General features: G+C 46.2%; 2 protein-coding genes across 4 annotated transcripts in view; one reads left to right on the top strand and one right to left on the bottom strand.

The window, feature by feature from the left end:
• The first annotated feature begins 1628 nt into the window (after positions 1-1628).
• Positions 1629-21505, top strand: PAQR4 (progestin and adipoQ receptor family member 4). Of its 2 annotated transcripts, none has more exons than XM_088461725.1 (3): positions 1629-2532; positions 19288-19506; positions 19914-21502. In XM_088461725.1, the coding sequence occupies exons 1-3, from the start codon at positions 2367-2369 to the stop codon at positions 20345-20347; spliced, it is 819 nt and encodes a 272-aa protein (XP_088317851.1). In that variant the 5' UTR covers positions 1629-2366; the 3' UTR covers positions 20348-21502. The 2 variants fall into 2 exon arrangements, with proteins under 2 accessions (XP_088317851.1, XP_088317852.1); XM_088461726.1 differs by lacking the exon at positions 1629-2532 and adding an exon at positions 16528-16943 and having other exon boundaries at positions 19914-21505.
• Positions 20399-23036, bottom strand: part of PKMYT1 (protein kinase, membrane associated tyrosine/threonine 1) — a 36173-nt gene continuing 33535 nt past the window's right edge. Inside the window, exon 8 of one of the 2 annotated variants that reach the window (XM_088461724.1) lies at positions 20399-22859. In XM_088461724.1, the coding sequence (XP_088317850.1) occupies positions 22679-22859 (181 nt within the window). In that variant the 3' untranslated portion in view covers positions 20399-22678. The remainder of the gene's footprint in view (positions 22860-23036) is intronic. The other variant, XM_088461723.1, reaches the window with a different exon arrangement.

Here is a 23036-nt window from a genome sequence, read left to right as displayed (position 1 = left end):
ATAGCGCCGGTGTCGCGGTGTTAGGGATGAGGTGATGTGACAGGACCCGGTAATAGTGATATAGCAGTGATAGCGCCGGTGTCGCGGTGTTAGGGATGAGGTGATGTGACAGGACCCGGTAATAGTGATATAGTAGTGATAGCGCCGGTGTCGCGGTGTTAGTGATGGTGACAGGACCCGGTAATAGTGATATAGCAGTGATAGCGCCGGTGTCGCGGTGTTAGGGATGAGGTGATGTGACAGGACCCGGTAATAGTGATATAGCAGTGATAGCGCCGGTGTCGCGGTGTTAGGGATGAGGTGATGTGACAGGACCCGGTAATAGTGATATAGTAGTGATAGCGCCGGTGTCGCGGTGTTAGTGATGGTGACAGGACCCGGTAATAGTGATATAGCAGTGATAGCGCCGGTGTTGCGGTGTTAGGGATGAGGTGATGTGACAGGACCCGGTAATAGTGATATAGCAGTGATAGCGCCGGTGTTGCGGTATTAGGGATGGTGACAGGACCCGGTAATAGTGATATAGCAGTGATAGCGCCGGTGTCGCGGTGTTAGGGATGGTGACAGGACCCGGTAATAGTGATATAGCAGTGATAGCGCCGGTGTCGCGGTATTAGGGATGGTGACAGGACCCGGTAATAGTGATATAGCAGTGATAGCGCCGGTGTCGCGGTGTTAGGGATGAGGTGATGTGACAGGACCCGGTAATAGTGATATAGCAGTGATAGCGCCGGTGTCGCGGTGTTAGGGATGAGGTGATGTGACAGGACCCGGTAATAGTGATATAGCAGTGATAGCGCCGGTGTCGCGGTGTTAGGGATGAGGTGATGTGACAGGACCCGGTAATAGTGATATAGTAGTGATAGCGCCGGTGTCGCGGTGTTAGTGATGGTGACAGGACCCGGTAATAGTGATATAGCAGTGATAGCGCCGGTGTTGCGGTGTTAGGGATGAGGTGATGTGACAGGACCCGGTAATAGTGATATAGCAGTGATAGCGCCGGTGTCGCGGTATTAGGGATGGTGACAGGACCCGGTAATAGTGATATAGCAGTGATAGCGCCGGTGTCGCGGTGTTAGGGATGGTGACAGGACCCGGTAATAGTGATATAGCAGTGATAGCGCCGGTGTCGCGGTATTAGGGATGGTGACAGGACCCGGTAATAGTGATATAGCAGTGATAGCGCCGGTGTCGCGGTGTTAGGGATGAGGTGATGTGACAGGACCCGGTAATAGTGATATAGCAGTGATAGCGCCGGTGTCGCGGTGTTAGGGATGAGGTGATGTGACAGGACCCGGTAATAGTGATATAGTAGTGATAGCGCCGGTGTCGCGGTGTTAGTGATGCGGCAATGTGAGTGACAGGAGAACGGACCCGTCCGTACATCACCAGCCGCTAGTATTGATGGAGGAGTGACGTCAGAATTAATACCCTGATGATGCTGTTGGTCGGGTGCCGGCTCCTCAGCCTATAGGATGTCAGTATCTCTCCCCAGCCGTGGGTGTGGTCTCCGGTTGCTATGAGACTGCTTCTCCTGGACAGACATTAGCGCCGGTGGGCGTGGCCCCGTGTCGGTTTGGGCGGGCAGTGGCGCGCGCTGTAGGCGGGAGAGTGGTCAGCGGCGGCGCTCGCGCTGTGGGCGGGAAGGCGGCTGAGGCGGGAGAGGGTCGCCGAGTGTGAGGAGCGGGTGACGGGGAGGGGATGAGGCGGTGACCGAGGAGAGGGGGGCGGGGCCCGGTACGTGTCCGGTAATCCGCCTTGCCCTCCCCCGGCTATAAAGCAGGTCCGGCGCTGGAGAGACAGAGGACATCGTGCAGACGCCGCAGGGCCGGGGATAGATGACAGCAGGATCCCGGCCTGACCGGAGGAGAGCTGACGGGGGAGAGCAGACAGCTCCATGTGCCAGACACTGAGGGGGGTCCCTGCCAGGGGCAGATGTGCACAGCTAGGTAGGACTGAGCTCTGTTGCCCCATTGTGGGGTAAGGGGCAGAAGGTGATGGATCCTTGGTGACTTACGGGCACTAGCTTTGGCTGTGGCGTCGTGTCCACCACCTTGGTCCAGATGACGGCGGATTACGTCCTTCCCAAATTGATGCCGCTATGGATGAGGAGGAATTGCGTGCCGGGTCTGGCGTTTCCTATGTGTCGCCATGTTTCGGGGTGTGCAGGTCATTAGAAGATGTGAATACGGCTAGTGAATGAAGTCCTTTCCTGTGATTGCACGCTGTGATGTCACATCCCGGTCCGGAGCACGTTTCCCGGTGGAGCGAAAGCTGCTGACGTAATTCTCCTCTGATAAGCCGGTCTTATCTGTCGCCGAAGATATCATTCAGTGTCCGGGACGGGCCGATTCCTCCGGGGACACATGGCGTTTCTGAGTGGCCCACGGCTGCTGGACTGGGCCAGCTCCCCCCCACATCTCCAGTTTAATAAGTTTGTTCTGACCGGGTACCGACCTGTGGCCAGTGGAGCAGAGTGTTTGCGGAGCCTCTTCTACCTGCATAATGAGCTGGGCAACATCTACACACATGGTGAGGCTCACAGAAGGTCTGGCAGAGCGTCATTTTGCTGGGCGCTGGGGTTCCCGACTGCCGGTTCTGTGGTTGGCATGTGAATATGAGAAGCATTGGTGCACTGTAGGTTACTTTTTTGGATATTGGTAGGTTGACTACAGCAGCAGTGTTTCTGGGCAGGTACGAGCTTCTCTGAAGCAATTATACTGCTGTATTAGACCATCATATGACACATTGTGTAACCGGCCCATAGGGGAGAATTCAGTTTCTTGTGATGACCACAGAATGGTCGGAAGACAGATCATGAAGTGACCAGTGTCTTTGCTGATTCTTCATTGCACGCCATAGAGGTGCGCTGGATGGCTAGTGAAGATTTTCCATGGGAAATTATGGTAATGTGCGCAGTCAGTGCGGTTATTTCCGAAGGCCTATTGTTATTAATTGAATCCCCCCCATGTGTTGGTTAGGACAGGTGTGGATTACAGTTGTTGGCAAACCTGTCTTTCGAGTAGCCGAGCTAGATGGTTGTCCCTATTAGTAAGGCTAAGAATGAGAACTAGTGAGACTAGTTCTGTCCTGCATTCTAACTGTTGTGAATTCCTTTTCTCTTATCCATATTGTATTTCACCTACAGCTATGTAAACTGTGCATAGTAGAGGGTGAAGGTGTGTAGCCATACTTCTTTCATCATCTCCATTGTTTTTCATCTTTTTCATTTAAGGACAGTTTAGCTCCTAAATTCATCCCTGAGATTGCCAAGTAAAAGACCGTGCATCTGTAGTGTAACACCAGCACGATTTTACACATTTTCTGTTCTATCGACAACATAACCCTGTGGACACTGCAAGCCTTGTCAGCAATAAACCTAACCAGCGACAGTGGGCTAAGGAACCGAAATTTTAATAATTACACGTTTATGCTGCTAAAATACCTGGATAGTCCATATGCTTTTTTGTCCTTTGAGACGAATGTTCCCAGAAATGTGACCTTTGCAGTGAGTTTGAATAATGCGCTCCCCGTAATATGTAAGCTGTTGCTCTCTTAATAGATTTATCGCCTTACCACTCACCGGCTTAAGGCTATTTTTATTTTCCCGGCTTGTCGCTAGTACTGTTATCTATATGTGAATACCTTTAAAAAAAAACCATTGTAATTTTTTTACAGGTGTATTATTCATTAGTACTTCATAGGCTGTCCATCCTCGTATTAAAGCGCTTCTTTGTTCTTAAATCCTTTTATCTACTTGTACAGCCAGTGAGTTAGTGGTGTCTAGTGGGGACTACAATTAAGTTTCTCCCATGATAGCACAGTGAGGTGAGGTGGGCACTATCCTCCTCTGAATACACTGCAACCCTAATTGCCAGTGATCGCGCTGTCCGGACACTGACAGCGTTGTCAGCAATAAATGGGAATATATTGAACCAGAGACAGTGGTAAGGGCACAAGTGTAATAAGTTATCACACTCTCCCGATTATTGTTTTGTTCTTAGCAGAATTTTTGATCTTTTCACAAAATACATTTATATTTTCTTGGTATTCTATGCAGCTACTCCACAACGAAGGAAACCCCTCAAAGTCCCTGCATGTGAGTGATTAGGACAAGCAAACCTTGTAACTGTAATACTGCCATCTCTTAAACTTATGTTTCACCTATTGGTGGAGGCATTTTGGATAACTTCTGTTCACATGCAGTATTGTTGTGATTTGTCTGTAGATGTGTAAGTTACTGGTAATTTTGTGTAAATGCAACTGTAGCACAAATCTTTTTGGGCGTTCGTTCCACCTATACAAAACTTCAGAAAATGCTGATGTTACTGCCATATTGCTGTGTGTGTTGCCAGCTTGACACAAGCTTTTGATGTGCATAGGGGAAAATTCCCCCTCCCCTCATCTGCACCTTCCCAATCACAGTCCTATCACTCTTTATATTGTTGTGAAAGAGTCCTGACCTTTTATAAGTTTGTGTATAGAATTAGAGGCACTTTTACATTTGTATTTGTGAATTGTTGAAAGCGACCTCTGAAATTGTCTAAGGCAGCTTGGCCTGGATAGGTCATGTTTATTTAGAAATTACATTAATGCTTTAATCAAAATAATCCTTAAATTAATTTAATATCTGTATTGGCAGAACTGAAATATTTAAAGTAATTCCGTATTTAAGGATACAATTTCATATCCGTATATCTAGGTCTATGCACATGTTCAAACTTTTACTAATCAGCTCCTTTGTCCTGGTGCTTAGACCAACTTAAATGTTTTTGCTATTTAAAAGATAAAACCTACTGAAGAGAATCAATATTTGAAGGGGTAATTCAATTATTTTTGCCCATGATGGAGCATTTCAATTGTTGCTCTGTTCGGGCGAATACAGTCGTGGAGCACACATTCCTGCTCGCAACCCTCCAGCAGGCAAGCAAAGGTTTGTGATAAGTGTGCACTTTGGATGCACAAGCGGGAGTTTGGCCGCCCAAAGCAGGACTTTAGACTGGTTTAGGCAGCTAAACCCCAATCTATATGGGTGCGATATGCATGGGCGCCCAAAAAGAAATTAATATCGCACCCCGATCTCCCATCACTTTAGACAGGAGATGTGGTGCGATAAAACAATTGAATTCCCCCCCCCCCTAAATGTTCATACATTTCATTCACAGATCTATACATGTTCAACTATGTAATAAGCAGAGGTACATTGTATCTAAACTAGTTTTAAAAGTTTTAAACATTAGATTTAGTTTTCTTGAACACACTTGTTCCAAAATAGAATTATAGAGGCTAGCTTATATGCAGTTTGAAGTTATTTTCTGTAATACACCAATGGATCATAATTGATGAAAACTGCATTAGTATGTTCAGTTTCAGTTGGATGACTAAATAAAAATACTTTTTCTTTAGTTGCCAATGCAGCAGTGGTTCCCAAATTGGGGCCGTATTCACTTCTGGGTGAAAAGTCAGAATCTGCTGTAAAGTATAGCGAGTGACATCCATTCGCCATGTGGAAAGTTTCCGCTGTATTCAATTCTTGCGACTTTTCGCCGGTGCAGAAAATCAATACAATGTACCTGGCAAAAAAAGCTTTGCCTCTGAATAGCCGTCGGAAAAAAGTGCAGAATTGCGGTTTTGGGATGCGGAAACCACTCTGCACCCTTTGGACAGACCCCCAAAGGATAACTGCGTCAAAAAAACACCCCCCCCCAAAAAAAAACACCCCCAAAAAAGCACTTTGAAAATGGGGGTGAAAAAGTACAAAGTAGGGGTCCAAACGCAAAACCTAGCGAAATAGACTTTTTTATGGGGTCTGATAGTATGGGGGCGTGTTTTTTTTTTTTTGTTTTTTTTATTGCATGTGTTTGCTGAAGGTGCGTTTTTTTTGTAGCGATTTTTAACTATGCTTGCTCCCATTTTCAAGTACCCCAAATTTGACAGGACTACTTATTTTCACCCAAAAAAACTGCTTAATGCTGTTCTTCACCACTTGTGCAAAGCCGCTATTTTGGAGCAGTTGACAGCACTTAAGTACCCCAAATAGCTTCAGTAGGGCTACTCGGGGACATTTACATTGATCCCCAATGTTAGTGCATCTTAAGGGGGGCGTCAGGCTGAATTCCCCAATTCTGCCAACACTTTGCCTGTTAGTTTCACCGGGACGTGTTTTTCACGTCCTTTGGAATTGAATACGGCGAATAGCGGGAGCGTGCACGATAAGTTTCCGCGGCTAAAATACATGAAGTTGGCAAAAAAAGTATCGTGGGTGCGAAACTAATTTAATACGGCCCATGATTCTCGAGGCATCTTAACAGTCCAGTTATCTTGGATGTCCATGCTTGAGCACAGGTGATTTAATTTGTAACTCAGTCAATTTGACTTAACCATTTGTTTTCAATCATGTATAGCCTTTAAAACCTGGACTGTTAACAGTGTCTTCAGGGTCAAGTGTGGAACCACTGCCATACACATTGTGACTTTGAAGACCAATTAGACCTAATTGACTACAAATTGTGGCATGTATGGTCCTATAAGTAATGCTGAGCATACACTATACAATTATCTGTCCAATCTGGCTGGTTGGAATGAAAACCTGTATGGGAGCAAATGACAGTTGACCATTTGCTCAAGAAAACACTGGAAAATAGACAACATGGTCGTTAAGACATTGGTTAAAATGCCGAAATTTAACCAATTTGAACAATTGTTTTTTTGTCCGTTTTCCAGCGTTTAAAACCATATGATCGACTGTCATTGGCTCCCATACATTACCAGGTTTTCATTCCAACCAGCCAGATTGGACAGATATCTCATATAATTGTATAGTGTATGCCCAGCATTAGTGATAGACAGATACTTGTATAGTGTATGACCAGCATTAGGCAGTCAAGTCCACTTAAGGTCTATCATCTGTCCATCAGGTCGGCTAATGACTTCAGCTGACCATGTACGTAATCCTCCCCCTGTTCTAGTAATGGAATTCTGGGGCTGAAGGATAACTTTTTCAGACTTGGCGTCATGCACCATGTATGGGCCAATCTGTCAGAGATCACGCCTCTGTGGCAGTTAAGCCTCATTAGACCATGTATGGTTACCTCAATTATTGTCTGCCTGCATACAGTATAAGGGCACTGGGTATGCGAGTTATAATTATTAATATGCTGCTGCCTTTCAGGTGAAATCCTACATGTGATTGTTGCACATATTTCCTAGAGTTGCTTGTGGGCATTATAGATTTTTAAATGAATCCTTATTTCTCTTGTGTATAGTTCTAGCATACTCCACTGCGCCAGCCACTCATTGAGGCACATCAGTCCCTGCCCCATTGGAGCTTGCCATCTCATTTCTGTATTTAAAGAACACAAAACCACCAGGGCCCATTTAGAGAGCAGGTGCCTGGTGCACATGTGAGTAAACTGGAGACCTGCCTCAGTCATCACCACGGGAGTGTTCGCTAGTGGACATTGCAGTCTGTTTCAACACTTATTCTAGTAGATGTAAAAGAAGGACACCCCTTGTTCATTGCAGGTTTGGACTTTCTTTATTCCTTATGCCAAGTTCATAACTTTTTATTATATATGTAATACTGGTAGTTCCATTAAATTACTTCAAAGATTAGGGAATTGTTTTTGGTGACCAAGAATTTGCACTGATGCCTATAAGCCCTTCACGTATGTGAAATAATTTTTCTACTTTGCCAGCTAAGGGTTAAGATAAGAGTTTAAAGTCTTTAAAAGCTTTGAGGTGAGTATGAGAAATGGTCAAATAAGGAGCTGTAAATCCTAATCTCTTTAGTAGTGACCTGAATTCCAGGAGCCTGGGACCTCTAGGATGACATTGCCCAGGGACGGAGATTAAATATTGCGGGACCATATGAATAGAGCTCTTGTAGATGACTATTCTGAGTCCAGTAAGAGAAACCATGTGAAAGGCACATCCGTGGCCTTTGTAGCCATATATGCTGATCTGCCGCATGAGCAGCTCCCTGACACCAGTAACCCGAGCCCCTGCTTACTGTCATCTATACTGGTTCTACGCTAGCTGCAGAGTGCCTGGGATTGGGTTAGGACTGCTTACTCAGCACCTACACTACAGATGTGAGAATTGTTCTAATCTTTACTTACGTGGGTATTATGCTGTGCGATGACTAGAACTGTTGTGCAACTTTTAAGGTCGTCACTAGATCCTTCTAAAAATGTGCAGAAAAATGCGAGCTGTCTCCATGAACCACAAACCCGAAGGATCCATAGAAGTAAAAACCACAACAAATGCTGATTTATGCCACTCTCTAAAGCTAAACAAAATTTGGATATATTTTTGCACGTTAAACGTCATAATAAAATAATCCCTATAACACTACGTCAAAGCGTAAAACTGCATAATATAAAGTGTCACCCATGAAATAACTATTTTCATATTGTACGGTTATATTAATTTATTAATCATTCTATTAGTGCCAGAAATAAATATTATGGTTTATTTATAGGCTTCCTATATAGCAGCTTGCAGTGTGTTCTTGTATCTTTCGCTTGGGATATCTAGTGTTCGCATGTCCTATCGCAGACAGTGATCTGCTTGGTTTACGTCTTTCCGTCCCAGGTATATCTTGGTAAGGCTAATCGCTATTCTTTCACAAGTAACTTTTAGCAGCTGCTCTCTACAGCAACTTGCAAAAGTATTCAACTCCCTGAAAAGTCAACAGATTTGTCGGCATTATAAATGACACACAGATTGTTACAGACAGTATTTTTATTGCGAACCAGTCACCTCTTACTTAAAATTTTCTAACTCTTAGAGCTCGATCCAATTGGGTGCGAATTGCAAGTAACGAGTTTTGTTTCTTTAAAATCGCACACTTCGCCGCGAAGCGTGCTTCTGAGAATTCTCCAATCCAATTAAAAATGCCTATTCACACTACTCGCAGCAGAGGGGTGCGAGTTAACTGCCAAATGAGATTTGTGAGAAATGCATGAAAATGTGGGGAGACCATCCTGGACCCCCCCAAAATGGATTTCTTTAGTAGGACCGTATAGACGGCTGTTTGTTGCCATTAGGAAGCTACTGTAGGTTTTGAAATGGTGTCAAATGGCTGATTTGTGCTTTTTTTTTTTTTTTTAAATGCAAGAAAATGATAAACACACTTTTTTCGTTTACTCTGAAACTAAATGAAAAATGCAAAAAAACTAGGAAAAAGGGTGATTTTTGGGGTACTTTGTGGGCGTCTTGAAAAATGGGAAAAAAAAGAAACTATTTTTTCAACTAAAAACTTATTGTAATTAAATTTGGGGTGCCTAAACTAACGAAAAAGTTGATTTTGGGGTAATTTGAGGGCATTTTTGTTTTTACCTCAAAAAATGACGTAATTATTGGACTAATTAAGCTAATTAGAAACTTCCAAATGGCTATTTGGGCATTAGGGGAGCTGTCCAAGGGGTTCAGCAGTGTCCCCACATTTTAACCTTAAAATAAAGATTTTCCTTTCCATCTCTCACCCTCAGGGAGGTGCGAGTGGAAAGTTGCGAATTCAGTCTGACTGATCAGTGCGAGTTGCTAATTGGATAGCAAAATGAATTCGCTATGCGAATTTGAAGTGAAAATCGCTACTCGTATCTCGCACCTAATAGGCATGACCCCCTAATTCATTAGCTGCCTGTAGATGTAAAACTGATTAAAAATGAACTAGTACTTAGTAGAACCACACTTTGCTGCAAAAAACAGCTTTAAGTCTGCTGGAGCAAGTCTCTATCCAGTTTGCACACTTTTATGGGGGTGATTTTTGTCCATTCTTCTTTGTAGATTTACTCCAGTTTAGTTGGATAACTCTTGCAAGTTTTGTATAGAGCCATAAATTCTCAATTAGATTGAAAGCGGGACTTTGACTCCAATGATGTCCAGTCCCCCGTTAAGGTAAAACATCCCCATAACATGATGCTGACACAACATACCTCACTGTTTGGATGGTGTCTGAAAAATGGACAGTGTTAGGCTTGCACCACACATTGCATTATTAATTTGAGCTAAAATGCAAATTTTTTGTCATCTCTGGCCACAAAGCCTTAGCTGGAGCACTCTGATGAGTTTTGGCAAACTCCAGATGTGCTCTGATGTGGATTTTCTTCAGTAATGGCCTCTTCCTAGCCCCCCTCCCATACAGGCTAGGTGTATGAGAGCTGATATACAGTGCTCTGCAAAAGTATTCACCCCCTTGGCCTATTGCCTTTTTTTGTTGCATTACAACCTGTAATTTTATTTTTTAAATCTGAATTTTGTGATGGATCTGCACAAAATAGTCTAATTTGGTGAAATGAAATAAGAAAAATATATATATATATATATAACGAATAAAGGCGGCACTCAGACGACTTGTAAGAACTCATCTATTCGTAATTTGTTACATTGTGGCCCTGGATGCGGTGTCACATTCAAGGAGGGCACCTGACGCAGCTGTTTACAGCATTTGGAGTGCCGACCTACAAAGCAAGTGTGTATATATATATATATATATATATATATGTGTGTGTGTGTGTGTATGTATATATATATATATGTGTGTGTGTGTGTGTGTGTATATATATATATATGTGTGTGTGTGTATGTATGTATATATATATATATATATGTATGTGTGTGTGTATATATATATATATATATATATGTGTGTGTGTGTATGTATATATATATATGTGACACAGTCAGATTAGGAGGTCCCTCTCCTGGGTAGGGGACTCCTTCTTTACACACACGGCAGCCGGGAAACAGTACGCCAGACTGGATTCGAGTACAAGCTGGTCGGCGCCAGTCTTTATTGTACAATGTCAGAACAGAAATAACATTAAAAAAACATAAACAAATCCTAGCCCTGTCGGGGTACTAAGTTCACAGGTGGTTCCCTCACTACCAGACCCTGGCAAGGCCTAAAGCCCTCACCAGCAACAAAGGCACAGCACAACACTCACAGGATAGGTTTTCCCAGTGTCTCTGAGCAAACTCCCTGTCTGCTCTCCCAGGTGAGACACTCAGCCCTAAACACACTAGGCTTATATTGGCCACTCTCAGGTGGGAACCCTAACAAGCCTGTTACCAGGCTGTGAGAACCAAAACCTGGAGTGGCCATGGGTGGAACCCTCCCTCTCCTCTCACCCACAACCCCCAGGTCCCAAACCGGCTTTTCAAAAAGCCGAGACTGAAGCCTGCTACACTGCAGACTTTCTCCTGGGGGCTTAGAACACATAAGACAGGAATCTGGGACAAATGTACCTGCTACAGACCACTTTACCAGTGATCCTATCACAAAATTATATATATATATATAAGAATCTTTATAAATAAAATTAAGAAAATTGGCATGTGCATATGTAATCACCCCCTTTGGTATGAAGCACCTCAAAAGTTCTGGTGCAACCAATTTCCTTCAGAAGTCACATAATTAGTGAAATGACGTCCACCTGTGTGACATTTAAGTGTCGCATGATCTGTCAGTATAAACACACCTCTTTCTGAGAGGCCCCAGAGGCTGCAACACCACTAAGCAAGAGGCATCACACCATGAGGACCAAGGAGCTCTCCAAACAAGTCTGGGACAAAGTTGTTGAGAAGTACAATTCTGGGTTGGGTTATAAAAAAATACACAAATCTTTGATGATCCCCCAGAGCACCATCAAATCCATAATCATCAAATGGAAAGAACATGGTACCACAACAAACCTGCCAAGAGAGGGCTGCCCACCAAAATGCACAGACTGGGCACGGAGGGCATTAATCAGAGAGGCAGCACAGAGACCAAAGGTAACCCTGAAGGAGCTGCAGAGTTCCACAGCAGAGACTTGTGTATCTGTGCATGTGACCACAATAAGCCGTACACTCCATAGAGCTGGGCTTTATGGAAGAGTAGGCTGATAAAAATAAGACATGATTTGAGTTTGCTAAAAGGCATGTGGGTGACTCTCCAAATGTATGGAGGAAGGTGCTCTGGTCAGATGAGACTAAAATTGAACATTTTGTCCACCAAGGAAAACGCTATGTCTGGGTCAAACCCAACACATCCCATCACCCCAAGAACACCATCCCCACAGTGAAACGTGGTGGTGGCAGCATCATGCTGTGGGGATGTTTTTCAGCAGCAGGGACTGGGAAACTGATTCGAGTCAAGAGAAAGATGGATGGTGCTAAATACAGGGATATTCTTCAGCAAAACCTGTTTCAGTCTGCCTGTGATTTGAGACTAGGACGGAGGTTCACCTTCTAGCAGGACAATGACCCGAAGCATACTGCTAAAGCAACACTCGAGTGGTTTAAGGGGAAACCTTTAAATGTGTTGGAATGGCCTAGTCAAAGCCCAGTTGAGAATCTGTGGTTAGACTGGAAGATTGCTGTTCACAAGCGGAAACTATCCAACATGAAGGCACTGGAGCTGTTTTGCCTTGAGGAATGGGCAAAATCCCCGGGGCAAGATGTGGCAAGCTCATAGAGACTTATCCAAAGCGACTTGCAGCTGTAATTGCTGCAAAAGGTGGCTCGACAAAGTACTGACTTTAGGGTGGTGAATAGTTATGCACGCTCAAGTTCTGCTATGTTGTCCTAAATGTTGTTTGATTCACAATATAAAAAAACGTCACAGTTGTAGGCATGTTCTGTGAATGAAATGATGCACACCTTCAAACAATCCATTTTCCAGGTTGTGAGGCAACAAAATATGAAAAATTTGAAGTGTGTGGGGGGGGGGGGGAATACTTTTGCAAGGCACTCTAGGTGACTGGTGCACCCTCACCCCAGTCTCAGCCACTGAGCTCTGTATCTCCTGCACTGTTAGTGGTCTCTTCCTAGCCCCCCTCCCATACAGGACAGGTGTATGCAGAGCTCCTGATATAGGTGACGTGCACCCTCACCCACTGATCTCTGTATCTCCTGCACAGTGATAGTGGTCTCTTCCTAGCCCCCCTCCCATACAGGACAGGTGTATGCAGAGCTCCTGATATAGGTGACTGGTACACCCTCACCCCAGTCTCAGCCACTGAGCTCTGTATCTCCTGCACAGTGATAGTGGTCTCTTCCTAGCCCCCTCCCATACAGGACAGGTGTATACAGAGCTCTTGATATAGGTGACTAGTGCACCCTCACCCCAGTCTCATCCACTGAGCTCTATATCTCCTGCACAGTGATAGTGGTCTCTTCCTAGCCCCCCTCCCATACAGGCCAGGTGTATGCAGAGCTCCTGATATAGGTAACTGGTGCACCCTCACCCCAGTCTCAGCCAGAGCTCTGTATCTCCTGCACAGTGATAGTGGTCTCTTCCTAGCCCCCCTCCCATACAGGCCAGGTGTATGCAGAGCTCCTGATATAGGTGACTGGTACACACTCACCCCAGTCTCATCCACTGAGCTCTGTATCTCCTACACAGTGATAGTGGTCTCTTCCTAGCCCCCCTTCCATACAGGACAGGTGTATACAGAGCTCCTGATATAGGTGACTGGTGTACCCTCAGCCACTGAGCTCTGTATCTCCTACACAGTGATAGTGGTCTCTTCCTAGCCCCCTCCCATACAGGACAGGTGTATGCAGAGTTCCTGATATAGGTAACTGGTGCACCCTCACCCCAGTCTCAGCCACTGAGCTCTGTATCTCCTGCACAGTGATAGTGGTCTCTTCCTAGCCCCCTCCCATACAGGACAGGTGTATGCAGAGTTCCTGATATAGGTGACTGGTGCACCCTCACCCCAGTCTCATCCACTGAGCTCTGTATCTCCTACACAGTGATAGTGGTCTCTTCCTAGCCCCCTCCCATACAGGACAGGTGTATGCAGAGTTCCTGATATAGGTGACTGGTGCACCCTCACCCCAGTCTCATCCACTGAGCTCTGTATCTCCTACACAGTGATAGTGGTCTCTTCCTAGCCCCCCTCCCATACAGGCCAGGTGTATGCAGAGCTCCTGATATAGGTGACTGGTGCACCCTCACCCCAGTCTCAGCCACTGAGCTCTGTATCTCCTGCACAGTGATAGTGGTCTCTTTCCTAGCCCCCCTCCCATACAGGACAGGTGTATGCAGAGCTCCTGATATAGGTGACTGGTGCACCCTCACCCCAGTCACTGAGCTCTGTATCTCTTGCACAGTGATAGTGGTCTCTTCCTAGCCCCCCTCCCATACAGGCCAGGGGTATGCAGAGTTCCTGATATAGGTGACTGGTGCACCCTCACCCCAGTCTCAGCCACTGAGCTCTGTATCTCCTGCACAGTGATAGTGGTCTCTTCCTAGCCCCCCTCCCATACAGGACAGGTGTATACAGAGCTCCTGATATAGGTGACTGGTGCACCCTCACCCCAGTCTCATCCACTGAGCTCTATATATCCTGCACAGTGATAGTGGTCTCTTCCTAGACCCCCTCCCATACAGGCCAGGTGTATGCAGAGCTCCTGATAGAGGTGACTGGTGCATCCTCACCCCAGTCTCATCCCCTGAGCTCTGTATCTCCTGCACAGTGATAGTGGTCTCTCTGTGGCTCCCTTGCTTGTCTCCTTTTTGCCCCGATGCTGAGGTATGAGGTACGGCCTTGCCTATGCAGTACCCGAATGATAAGATGCAGCTTCCATTTCCTCAGAATTGATCCAACAATGCTCACTGGAATATCCCAGCACTTGGATGTTATTTTGTTTTCCTATCTTGTATATGTCTATAACTTTATTTTATTTTCTTTAGCCAGGGAGACTATATCCTATTTTCGGGGCCGATCAGCCGATGATTGGATCAGTGTGTGCAGGAGCATTGCCCGATAAACGGCTGCAAATGCTCCTGCAATGGTCAGGTCTGGATCTGACTTGCTGCACTTGCTATCTCGCTCTTGACCTCCCGATCTGAAGGAAGTACACACTGAGCCAGACATTGCTGTGCGTACGGCTATACATTGATCTGATAATTGCTCTGTCGGATCGGAGCATTTATCGGATCAACACAATTTATCAGATAGTTTGTACCCAATGTAAAAATGATTTTGTCTTGGGGGCTCGATCCAATTAGGTGCGAATTGCAAGTAGCGAGTTTGTTTCTTTAAACTCGCACACTTCGCCGCAAAGCGCGCTCCCGAGAATTCTCCAATCCAATTAAAAATGCCTATTCGCACTACTCGCAGCGGGGGGGTGCGAATTGACTGCCAAATGAGATTTGTGGGAAATGCATGAAAATGTGAGACCATCCTGGAACCCCAAAATGGATAATTTTGTTAGCAGGACTGTATAGGTGGCTGTTTGTGACCATTAGGAAGTTACTGTAGGCTTTAAAATGGTGTCAAATGGCTGATTTGTGCTTTTTTTTTTTTTTTTAAATGCAAGAAAATAAACAAAAAAAAGTTTTTTGTTTTTTTTTTTAGTTTTTTTTTAATCAATCTCAAACGAATGAAACGAAAAATGCAAAAAAAAAGTAGGAAAAAGGGTGTTTTTGGGGTACTTTCAGGGCACCTTGAAAAATGGGGGGAAAAATTATTGTAATTAAATTTGGGGTAATTTGAGGTAATTTTTTTTTTTTTACCCCAAAGAATGACATGTAATTATTTGACTAAGCTAATTAGAAACTTCCAATTGCCTAATTGGTCATTGGGGGAGGGGAGGGGGGGGTGTCCAAGGGGTTCAGCACAGTGTCCCCACATTTTAACCTTAAAGATTTTCCTTTCCATCTCTTCCCCTCAGGGAGGTGCGAGTGGAAAGTTGTGAATTCAGTCTGTCTGATCAGTGTGAGTTGCTAATTGGATGGCAAAATGAATTCGCTATGCGAATTTGAACTGAAAATCGCATCTCGCAATTCTCACCTAATAGGATTGACCCCCTTATTGTTACAGCGAATCTGTATGACCAGTGTTGTTATTAGGGTTAGGAGGACTTTGGTCCTTATATTTTTTTTTTTTCATTCACAAGTGCTAATCCCCTGCCCCTTGCTCACAGTCTCTCCCCTCTGTGTCCCCCCTGCCTCACTCCCTCTCCCCCCCCTGCCTCACTCCCTCCCCCCCCCCCCTGCCTCACTCCCCCCCCCCGCCTCACTCCCTCTCCCCCCCTTCCTCACTCCCTCTCCCCCCCCTGCCTCACTCCCCCCCCCTGCCTCTCTCCCACTCCCCCCCTGCCTCTCTCCCACTCCCCACCCTGCCTCTCTCCCACTCCCCACCCTGCCTCTCTCCCACTCCCCACCCTGCCTCTCTCCCACTCCCTCCCCTTTAGACTGTAAACAAGCAGGACCCTCTTCTCTCTTGTGCTTTTCCCTCTCTCACTAATGCCATCAATTCCACCCCACTGCCCACAACGACACCGAACCTTTGCGTTCGTCCGTCCGTCCCGCTGCTGATTTGTGTATTCTAACCGCTGATGCAGCAATGTTTTTAATACAAGTCACAGATTTTTCCATCTGCAGAAAAACAATCGTGAGTTAGGGACTTTATCTTTAAGAGACGACTGGTCCGTAATAAAAATACCGCCTGGTATTTTTGTCGTTTGGAATCTGTTGACTGTTTAGGGTGCTGAATACTTTTCCAAGACACTATGTAACCGCAGTGTATCTCTGTCACCTGCCCTCATGGTTCTGGTCTCCGCTCCCTAGCGCTGCGAGTTCGCTATTCATCTGGTACAAGATGCTGTGTCACTGCCCCGCTCCCCATAAGAGGAATTTGTAAAAGAGGATTTAGCCATGAAGATGGAGGACATTGCTTATTCAGCTGCTTTAGCCCCATCCCCCAAAGCCTGATGCAGAGGAGTGTATGCGTGACACTAGACATTGTGGTGGAGTGTTGCACCTGCAGTCAGCGTGCTGGATGTTGTTGCAGTCCATATTCATAAGGAAATTAGGTAACTGCGAGTAGCTTGTTCAAATGATTGCCTACAGATTAAGCAGGCAAATGCAGCGCGGAGTCTCGGAACAGCAAACAGGCGATGAGCTGGAGGCATGGAAATGACCTGTGCAGGGAGCACCTTCTGTAAATACGACATCTTCCTACTGTCCGTCTGTCTGTCCGTCTTTATGTTACTGCTGAGCTTGCACCTACCACTTACTACAGACCACTAGACTTCCAATAATGGGGTCCCTATGTGAAAGAACCTTTATAGCCTCTACAATGGTATGTCCCCTTGTTATTTGAATGTGAGGTAGTAGGGGAATTTATTGTTATCTCGCTGGGGAAGTGTGTACGACACGTTATAACGCTACCTCCTCCCAGCACCACGCTAATGGGCTCAGATACGCAGAGTAAGGGGCTTATTTGTACCCATTTACTGATTCAGACCAGCACACCATCCCTGACTGGTCGCAAAGGACCAATGTTTTGTGGACTGCGTCGGTACTGCAGTGCGTATGTGCTGCGATGCGCTGAATGCTGCAGCCGTTTGGGAGCGGTGACCGTGTCTGTTTTTACTCTTCTGACGCAGATTTCCTGGCCCCGGCTGAGCACTTGGAGTAAGCATAGGCTTGCACAGATGGCCAACAACTGCCTGATGGTGATCTGATGTTGCGTCTTAGGATGCGTCACCCTGCTCTGCAATGCCGGCAGTGGATGCCTTCAGGTGCCTCCTGCGGCATTAGCACGTTACCGCTGCTGCGTCCAGAGACACTGACATTGTACAACTCTGACTCAGGCTCATAATCTCTCATTACGCAGGGCGCCCACTCGGCAGACCCCTCATTGCGCAGGGCGCCCACTCGGCAGACCCCTCATTGCGCAGGGCGCCCACTCGACAGACCCCTCATTGCGCAGGGCGCCCACTCGGCAGACCCCTCATTGCGCAGGGCGCCCACTCGGCAGACCCCTCATTGCGCAGGGCGCCCACTCGGCAGACCCCTCATTGCGCAGGGCGCCCACTCGGCAGACCCCTCATTGCATTACTGGCAGGATCGCTGTGTGTGTTGAGACCACTGTCAGACATAGAAGTTGGGGCACCGTCCTGTGACTATCGGAACTACGGCAGAAGTTATTAGCTGGCTATGCCAGGGGCCAAATTGGCCTAGGTCTGGCTCAACCCCCAATGGGGGGTATCCACTTAGCGATATACAAACGAGAGCCCAATTGTGACATTGCAATTGTGCTGTCATTTGTATAGCTAGTGATGTGCCTAGACTGAACGTTCACTCGTTCAGTCCCGGCACATCCCTCATCCCCGCACATGCAGACCCTGACTAGATCGTCAGGTTGACCTGCATGTATGGGCGATGTCGGAAGCGACCCGCGGGCACGCGCATCGCGGGTCGCTTCCGTCCAAAACATGCACGATTTGCGAGCGATTGCACTATAACGACATCATTATCGTGTGCGCGATCACCAGTATACGTACATGTACCTAATGCTATCCCACAGCGTCTGGAGGGCCACCTATTGCCCATCCCTGATATAGCACCAGACTTAAGCCGTGTATCCACTACACGATATAAATCATCGATATCGTTCATTAATCGTGCAGTGGATATGCAGTCAACGACCAGCGATGCGCACTCCCGCTGGTCATTGACACAGTCGCTCATTGCCCGAACCTGCTGATATCGCCAGGTTGTGCAGGTTTGGGGATGAGGGAGTGTGCTGGCACTGAATGATATATAGTGTGGGCTCAATGTCCACTGCACTGTATATTGAGACATAACGTTATCGTTCATTAGTTGCTTAGTGGACATGTGCATTAGTCTGGGTACACACCCATAGATACATCTGTCTGATGGGAAGAAGAAGCTGGTCTGTTTTCCAGTGTTTGGGAGCAAAATCTCTTGTTGGTTGCTCCCATACATCCCCAGATTGTCCTTCCCAGCAGACATATCCATCAGCCACAGGGCAGAAGACCATTTGGAAAGGCTCCTTTATTGTGGTGGGAGACGCAGGATTTTGGTATTTGAGGCTTTCATAAAGTTTTTTTTTTAAACCAAACCCATAGATATAACTTTAATTGGCTTGTTGATTCTCTTTAAGTTTATATTAACGATGTAACTTAATGTATAGCCATGCAGCCCCATCTCCTTTGTTAATGAGTGGATGAGATCACTTGCCATAGACGCACTTTGTATGAGGGATACAGTTCCTGGTCTGTGATACCTCAGGATAGTAAATAAGACTGTGGCTCAGATTACCTGCCTGATAGGACATGTTTGCTTACAGGTATCATGTTGAAGGGACACCGAGGCTCTAGCCTAGACGGAGTGCAATTATTATCAGCAGCCATGAGGCCGAGGGTACATGAGTGCCTGCTTTATTAGTGGCTGAGAGGTTCTATAGGATTACAGCAGAACGTTACCTAATGGATCACAGGGTGAGAGCTGGTCTCACTCTTCTGTCTGTATTACAGGGATCCCGCTCTTGGGCTTTCTGGTCTTGCTCCCTCTACAAATCCCTTGGCGCCAGCTCTCCGTACCTTGGCTGGGGATGGTGCATTATCTGGCCTGTGTCAGTCCACAGCTGGGCAGCGTTTTGTATCATCTCTTCATGAACCACCATGGTGGAGCACCGGTCTACCACAAGCTCCTCACGCTTGACATGTGTGGCATCTGCCTGGTGAACACTTTGGGTGAGTTGTTCTCCTCCTACCTGTATTTGCCCTAGGCTCACTGATAAGCGAGTCATTGGCCATCACTCCATGCTGAAGAAAATAGATCTGTTAGGGATAGTTCTAATAATGAGTATCTGCAGGAATATTGTACAACTGGCCCTATATCACTGTACGGCCCCAGTTTGGCCATGATGCCCGATAATCCTATTGACAATGGCGGGGTCCTAATGAGCAAATGTGGTTACCTGGTTCCAGTTGTTCACCTTTTATGTGTTGTCACGAACCAGCTGCACTACCAGGCCCCAGCAACGCCAGCCATACAGAACAATGTGATCTTGGTCAGCCTGGACATTGAGCCTGGCAGCAGAATAACAACGTGTGTGGCTAATGACGTGTCATGTCCTGTTTCCTGTCTCTCTCCGCAGGTGCTCTTCCCATCATCTACTGCACACTCCTATGCTACGCCTCCACGCGGAGCCTGGCTCTCCTGACATACTCTGGCCTGTCCAGTTACGTGATCTTCTGTGCCGTCGGTGCTCACAGCAACATAAGTCGATTCTGCTCATTTGCCTGGCAAGCTGCCTTCCGCTTTTTCTTCTTTTATCTACGCTGGGCAGGACTCGGATCCGGGCATCCGTCCTCACTACGCTGCTACCTCCTAATGGATGGTCTAGCCCTGCTCGGAGGGATCATCAACATTTCCCGTCTACCCGAACGCCTACGGCCTGGCAAGTTTGACTTTTGGTGCAACAGTCACCAAATTATGCACGTCTTGGTGGTGATCAGCATCCTGTATTTACACTGGGGTGTTACCTCTGACCTCATGTGGATAAGCAGCTATCCGTGTCCCTTGGAATAATCTTTGCTCATCGGGGGGATTAGCCCTCCTTGCTGTACACTGTAGGTTTATGGCAGCTAAGCACAGGAGAAGCATCAGCAGGGGGGAGACGTGGAAGGTTGTATGTAGCTGAATGCACAGATCTAACCAGCGATACTAAACCCATTTCATGAAGTAGAAAATGTATTAATCTAGATGTTAAAGGAAAGCGTGCAAGCTAATTTATTAGGTCATACTCATATGAGATTTCCAGGTGTTGCACATTGGGATGGTGGGTGAGGGGCGTTTATACATATCAGTATTAATCAGAGTACGATCGTCCAACGCAAGGAGCTGGCGTCTCCCATATGTATCGCACTGAGAATTCTCTCCTGGTAGGGGTGTATCTATAGAAAGAAGGGATGGTGTATATTCTATGTACTTACACAAAGTTTCACTTTAAACATGGCTTATGGACCATGAAATGCTGCAGAACTCTGACCTCTTACATCAGTGTCCGCTGGGGACGGATCTCAGATTCAGCGTTGGGGCGTTCTGTGAACATACATGTCTTAATCTGCTATGTAACATCAAAGTGCCCATGTATGAATCTGTGTTTGTGCAGCTGGAAGAAAGCAGCGTGACTTCAGCTGGGGCCGGTGTTCTGGGCTATCACAAGGTGGTCTTCTACGCAGGTAACGCACAGAGGCCTATACATTACACAGACAGGAAAACATTTTCAGTATTACTGGAGGGTAGAAACCTACAGTCGCGTTTCTGCCTCTTCTGGGATATCAGGAACCATTCCGAGCCAGGACGCTGGGCTTACAAAGTGAAATATCAAAACTCGTGCAGCGCCAACCATTTCCGTAAGAGACGGTCTCTCACTCAGTAACGTGACTCCAACCGTCCGTCACAATCCGATGAAATCACCGACTCAGCAGTAGGTTTGTCAGCTTTTATGACACACAGGAATGGATGATGACAAAAGAAGAGTATCCCCCTTTTTTGGGTGGGTGGGAGGGATAGTTGCCTTACTCCCCCTTACTGCACCAGCTCCTGTAAACTGATCTCCTTGGGATGACTGGAGCGTACCTTGCAGGGCTTTGCACGAGGCCAGTATTACTAATGCAATAAATTTATTTATGAAAGGTGTAATGTGTCTAGTGTGTGGATTTATAGATGGATTAATCTTACATGGAAACGTCAAGCTGTGCCCCACGGGTCACTGTATGGCGTGTGCCGGGTTACCGGCTGTCCTGTAGGTGTCACTTAACAAGAAAAGAGAACAAATGCTGAAGGGAAACACAAAGTGGTGCCTTACACTCCTGGAAAGGACAAATGAAGAATCTAGTTTAACACCACAAACTAGCACAAGGGGGAACTGGTTTCACACCACAAACTAGCACAAGGGGGAACTGGTTTCACACCACAAACTAGCACAAGGGGGAACTGGTTTCACACCACAAACTAGCACAAGGGGGAACTGGTTTCACACCACAAACTAGCACAAGGGGGAACTGGTTTCACACCACAAACTAGCACAAGGGGGAACTGGTTTCACACCACAAACTAGCACAAGGGGGAACTGGTTTCACACCACAAACTAGCACAAGGGGGAACTGGTTTCACACCACAAACTAGCACAAGGGGGAACTGGTTTCACACCACAAACTAGCACAAGGGGGAACTGGTTTCACATTACACCAGAATATAAATTCTACTAATCTATAATCATTTACACTACAAACCCCACCACAAAACTACGGCGTCTCCAGCAAACTTCATACATTTCTGAACAAGAGCTTAATCCAAATTACATTGAGAAGATGTGAAAAAGAATTTGTAAGAACAGTTAGTGAACTAGTGTTACTATGAGACCTCAGCGCACCCCGCTATCATCCTCCATTAGGGGCTGCGGGTGCTAGATTGCACAACATGCACCAGAAAGGCTTTCTATGGTATGGATGGACTTGTGTAGGAGTAGAGCTTTCCGTTTAAGAAGTAAAAATATTATTTTGTTGTAGTTAAAATTTAGTATAATTCACTTTAATGAACAGAACCAATAAAGTTTCAATTGAGTTTTTGCAACTTAAAAAATGTCACAGCTTCTTCCATACTGTACTTTGCCTTTCACATATTAAAGCCCTGAGAAACTTTGACAAGTCCGTCAACAATTAATCAAAACCCACAACCCATGGCAGCTCTATCCATGTAACCAGCTCATAGCTATGAGAAAACACCTGGCCCGTCCCCATCATAGTACGTGACGGCATCGCCTACAGATGTGGGGACGTTCTCTCCCAGAACCTGGCGGAGGAGACGTTACAGCTGTGATGCAATAAGGAATAGTATATAGTGCACCGGGTCCCATCACTGCTCGCATGCGTCATCGAACATGCCGAGGAGGTTGCGAGGGAGAAAGGTAGAGCGCGGACCCTCAGCATCCACAAACCCTGAGGAGCTTCCAGTGTTGTCAGGAGTGATGGACTTCACACTGTAGGGAGAGTCCTGGCTAATGCGGCTTATGTTTGGTGTCAAAGGCAGCGCCGACCTAAAAAGACGAAAATTCAGGGTTAGGTGAGAAGCCTCTATCTGCAGGCGTTCAGGTGAGCGGACGGCACAAACACAACTAGGAGACTTGCTGTTTAACTAATGATACCATAATGAGTTAATTATAACTTAACAGACTTTCTCAATGAAAATCCATGTCTCATTTACAAAATGGAAT

Source organism: Taudactylus pleione, unplaced genomic scaffold (assembly GCF_031769625.1).
Source record: "Taudactylus pleione unplaced genomic scaffold, aTauple2 ptg001090l, whole genome shotgun sequence".
In the NCBI taxonomy this organism is placed as follows: Eukaryota; Metazoa; Chordata; class Amphibia; order Anura; family Myobatrachidae; genus Taudactylus; species Taudactylus pleione.
This window is presented reverse-complemented; position numbering and strand designations above follow the sequence as displayed.

Excerpts from the sequence above, each read along its gene's own strand:
- PAQR4 (XM_088461725.1), top strand. The coding sequence starts at position 2,367 with ATGGCGTTTCTGAGTGGCCCACGGCTGCTGGACTGGGCCAGCTCCCCC. Across the intron at positions 2,533-19,287 it reads GGGCAACATCTACACACATG|GGATCCCGCTCTTGGGCTTT; the intron begins GTGAGGCTCACA and ends TCTGTATTACAG. Across the intron at positions 19,507-19,913 it reads CTGCCTGGTGAACACTTTGG|GTGCTCTTCCCATCATCTAC; the intron begins GTGAGTTGTTCT and ends CTCTCTCCGCAG.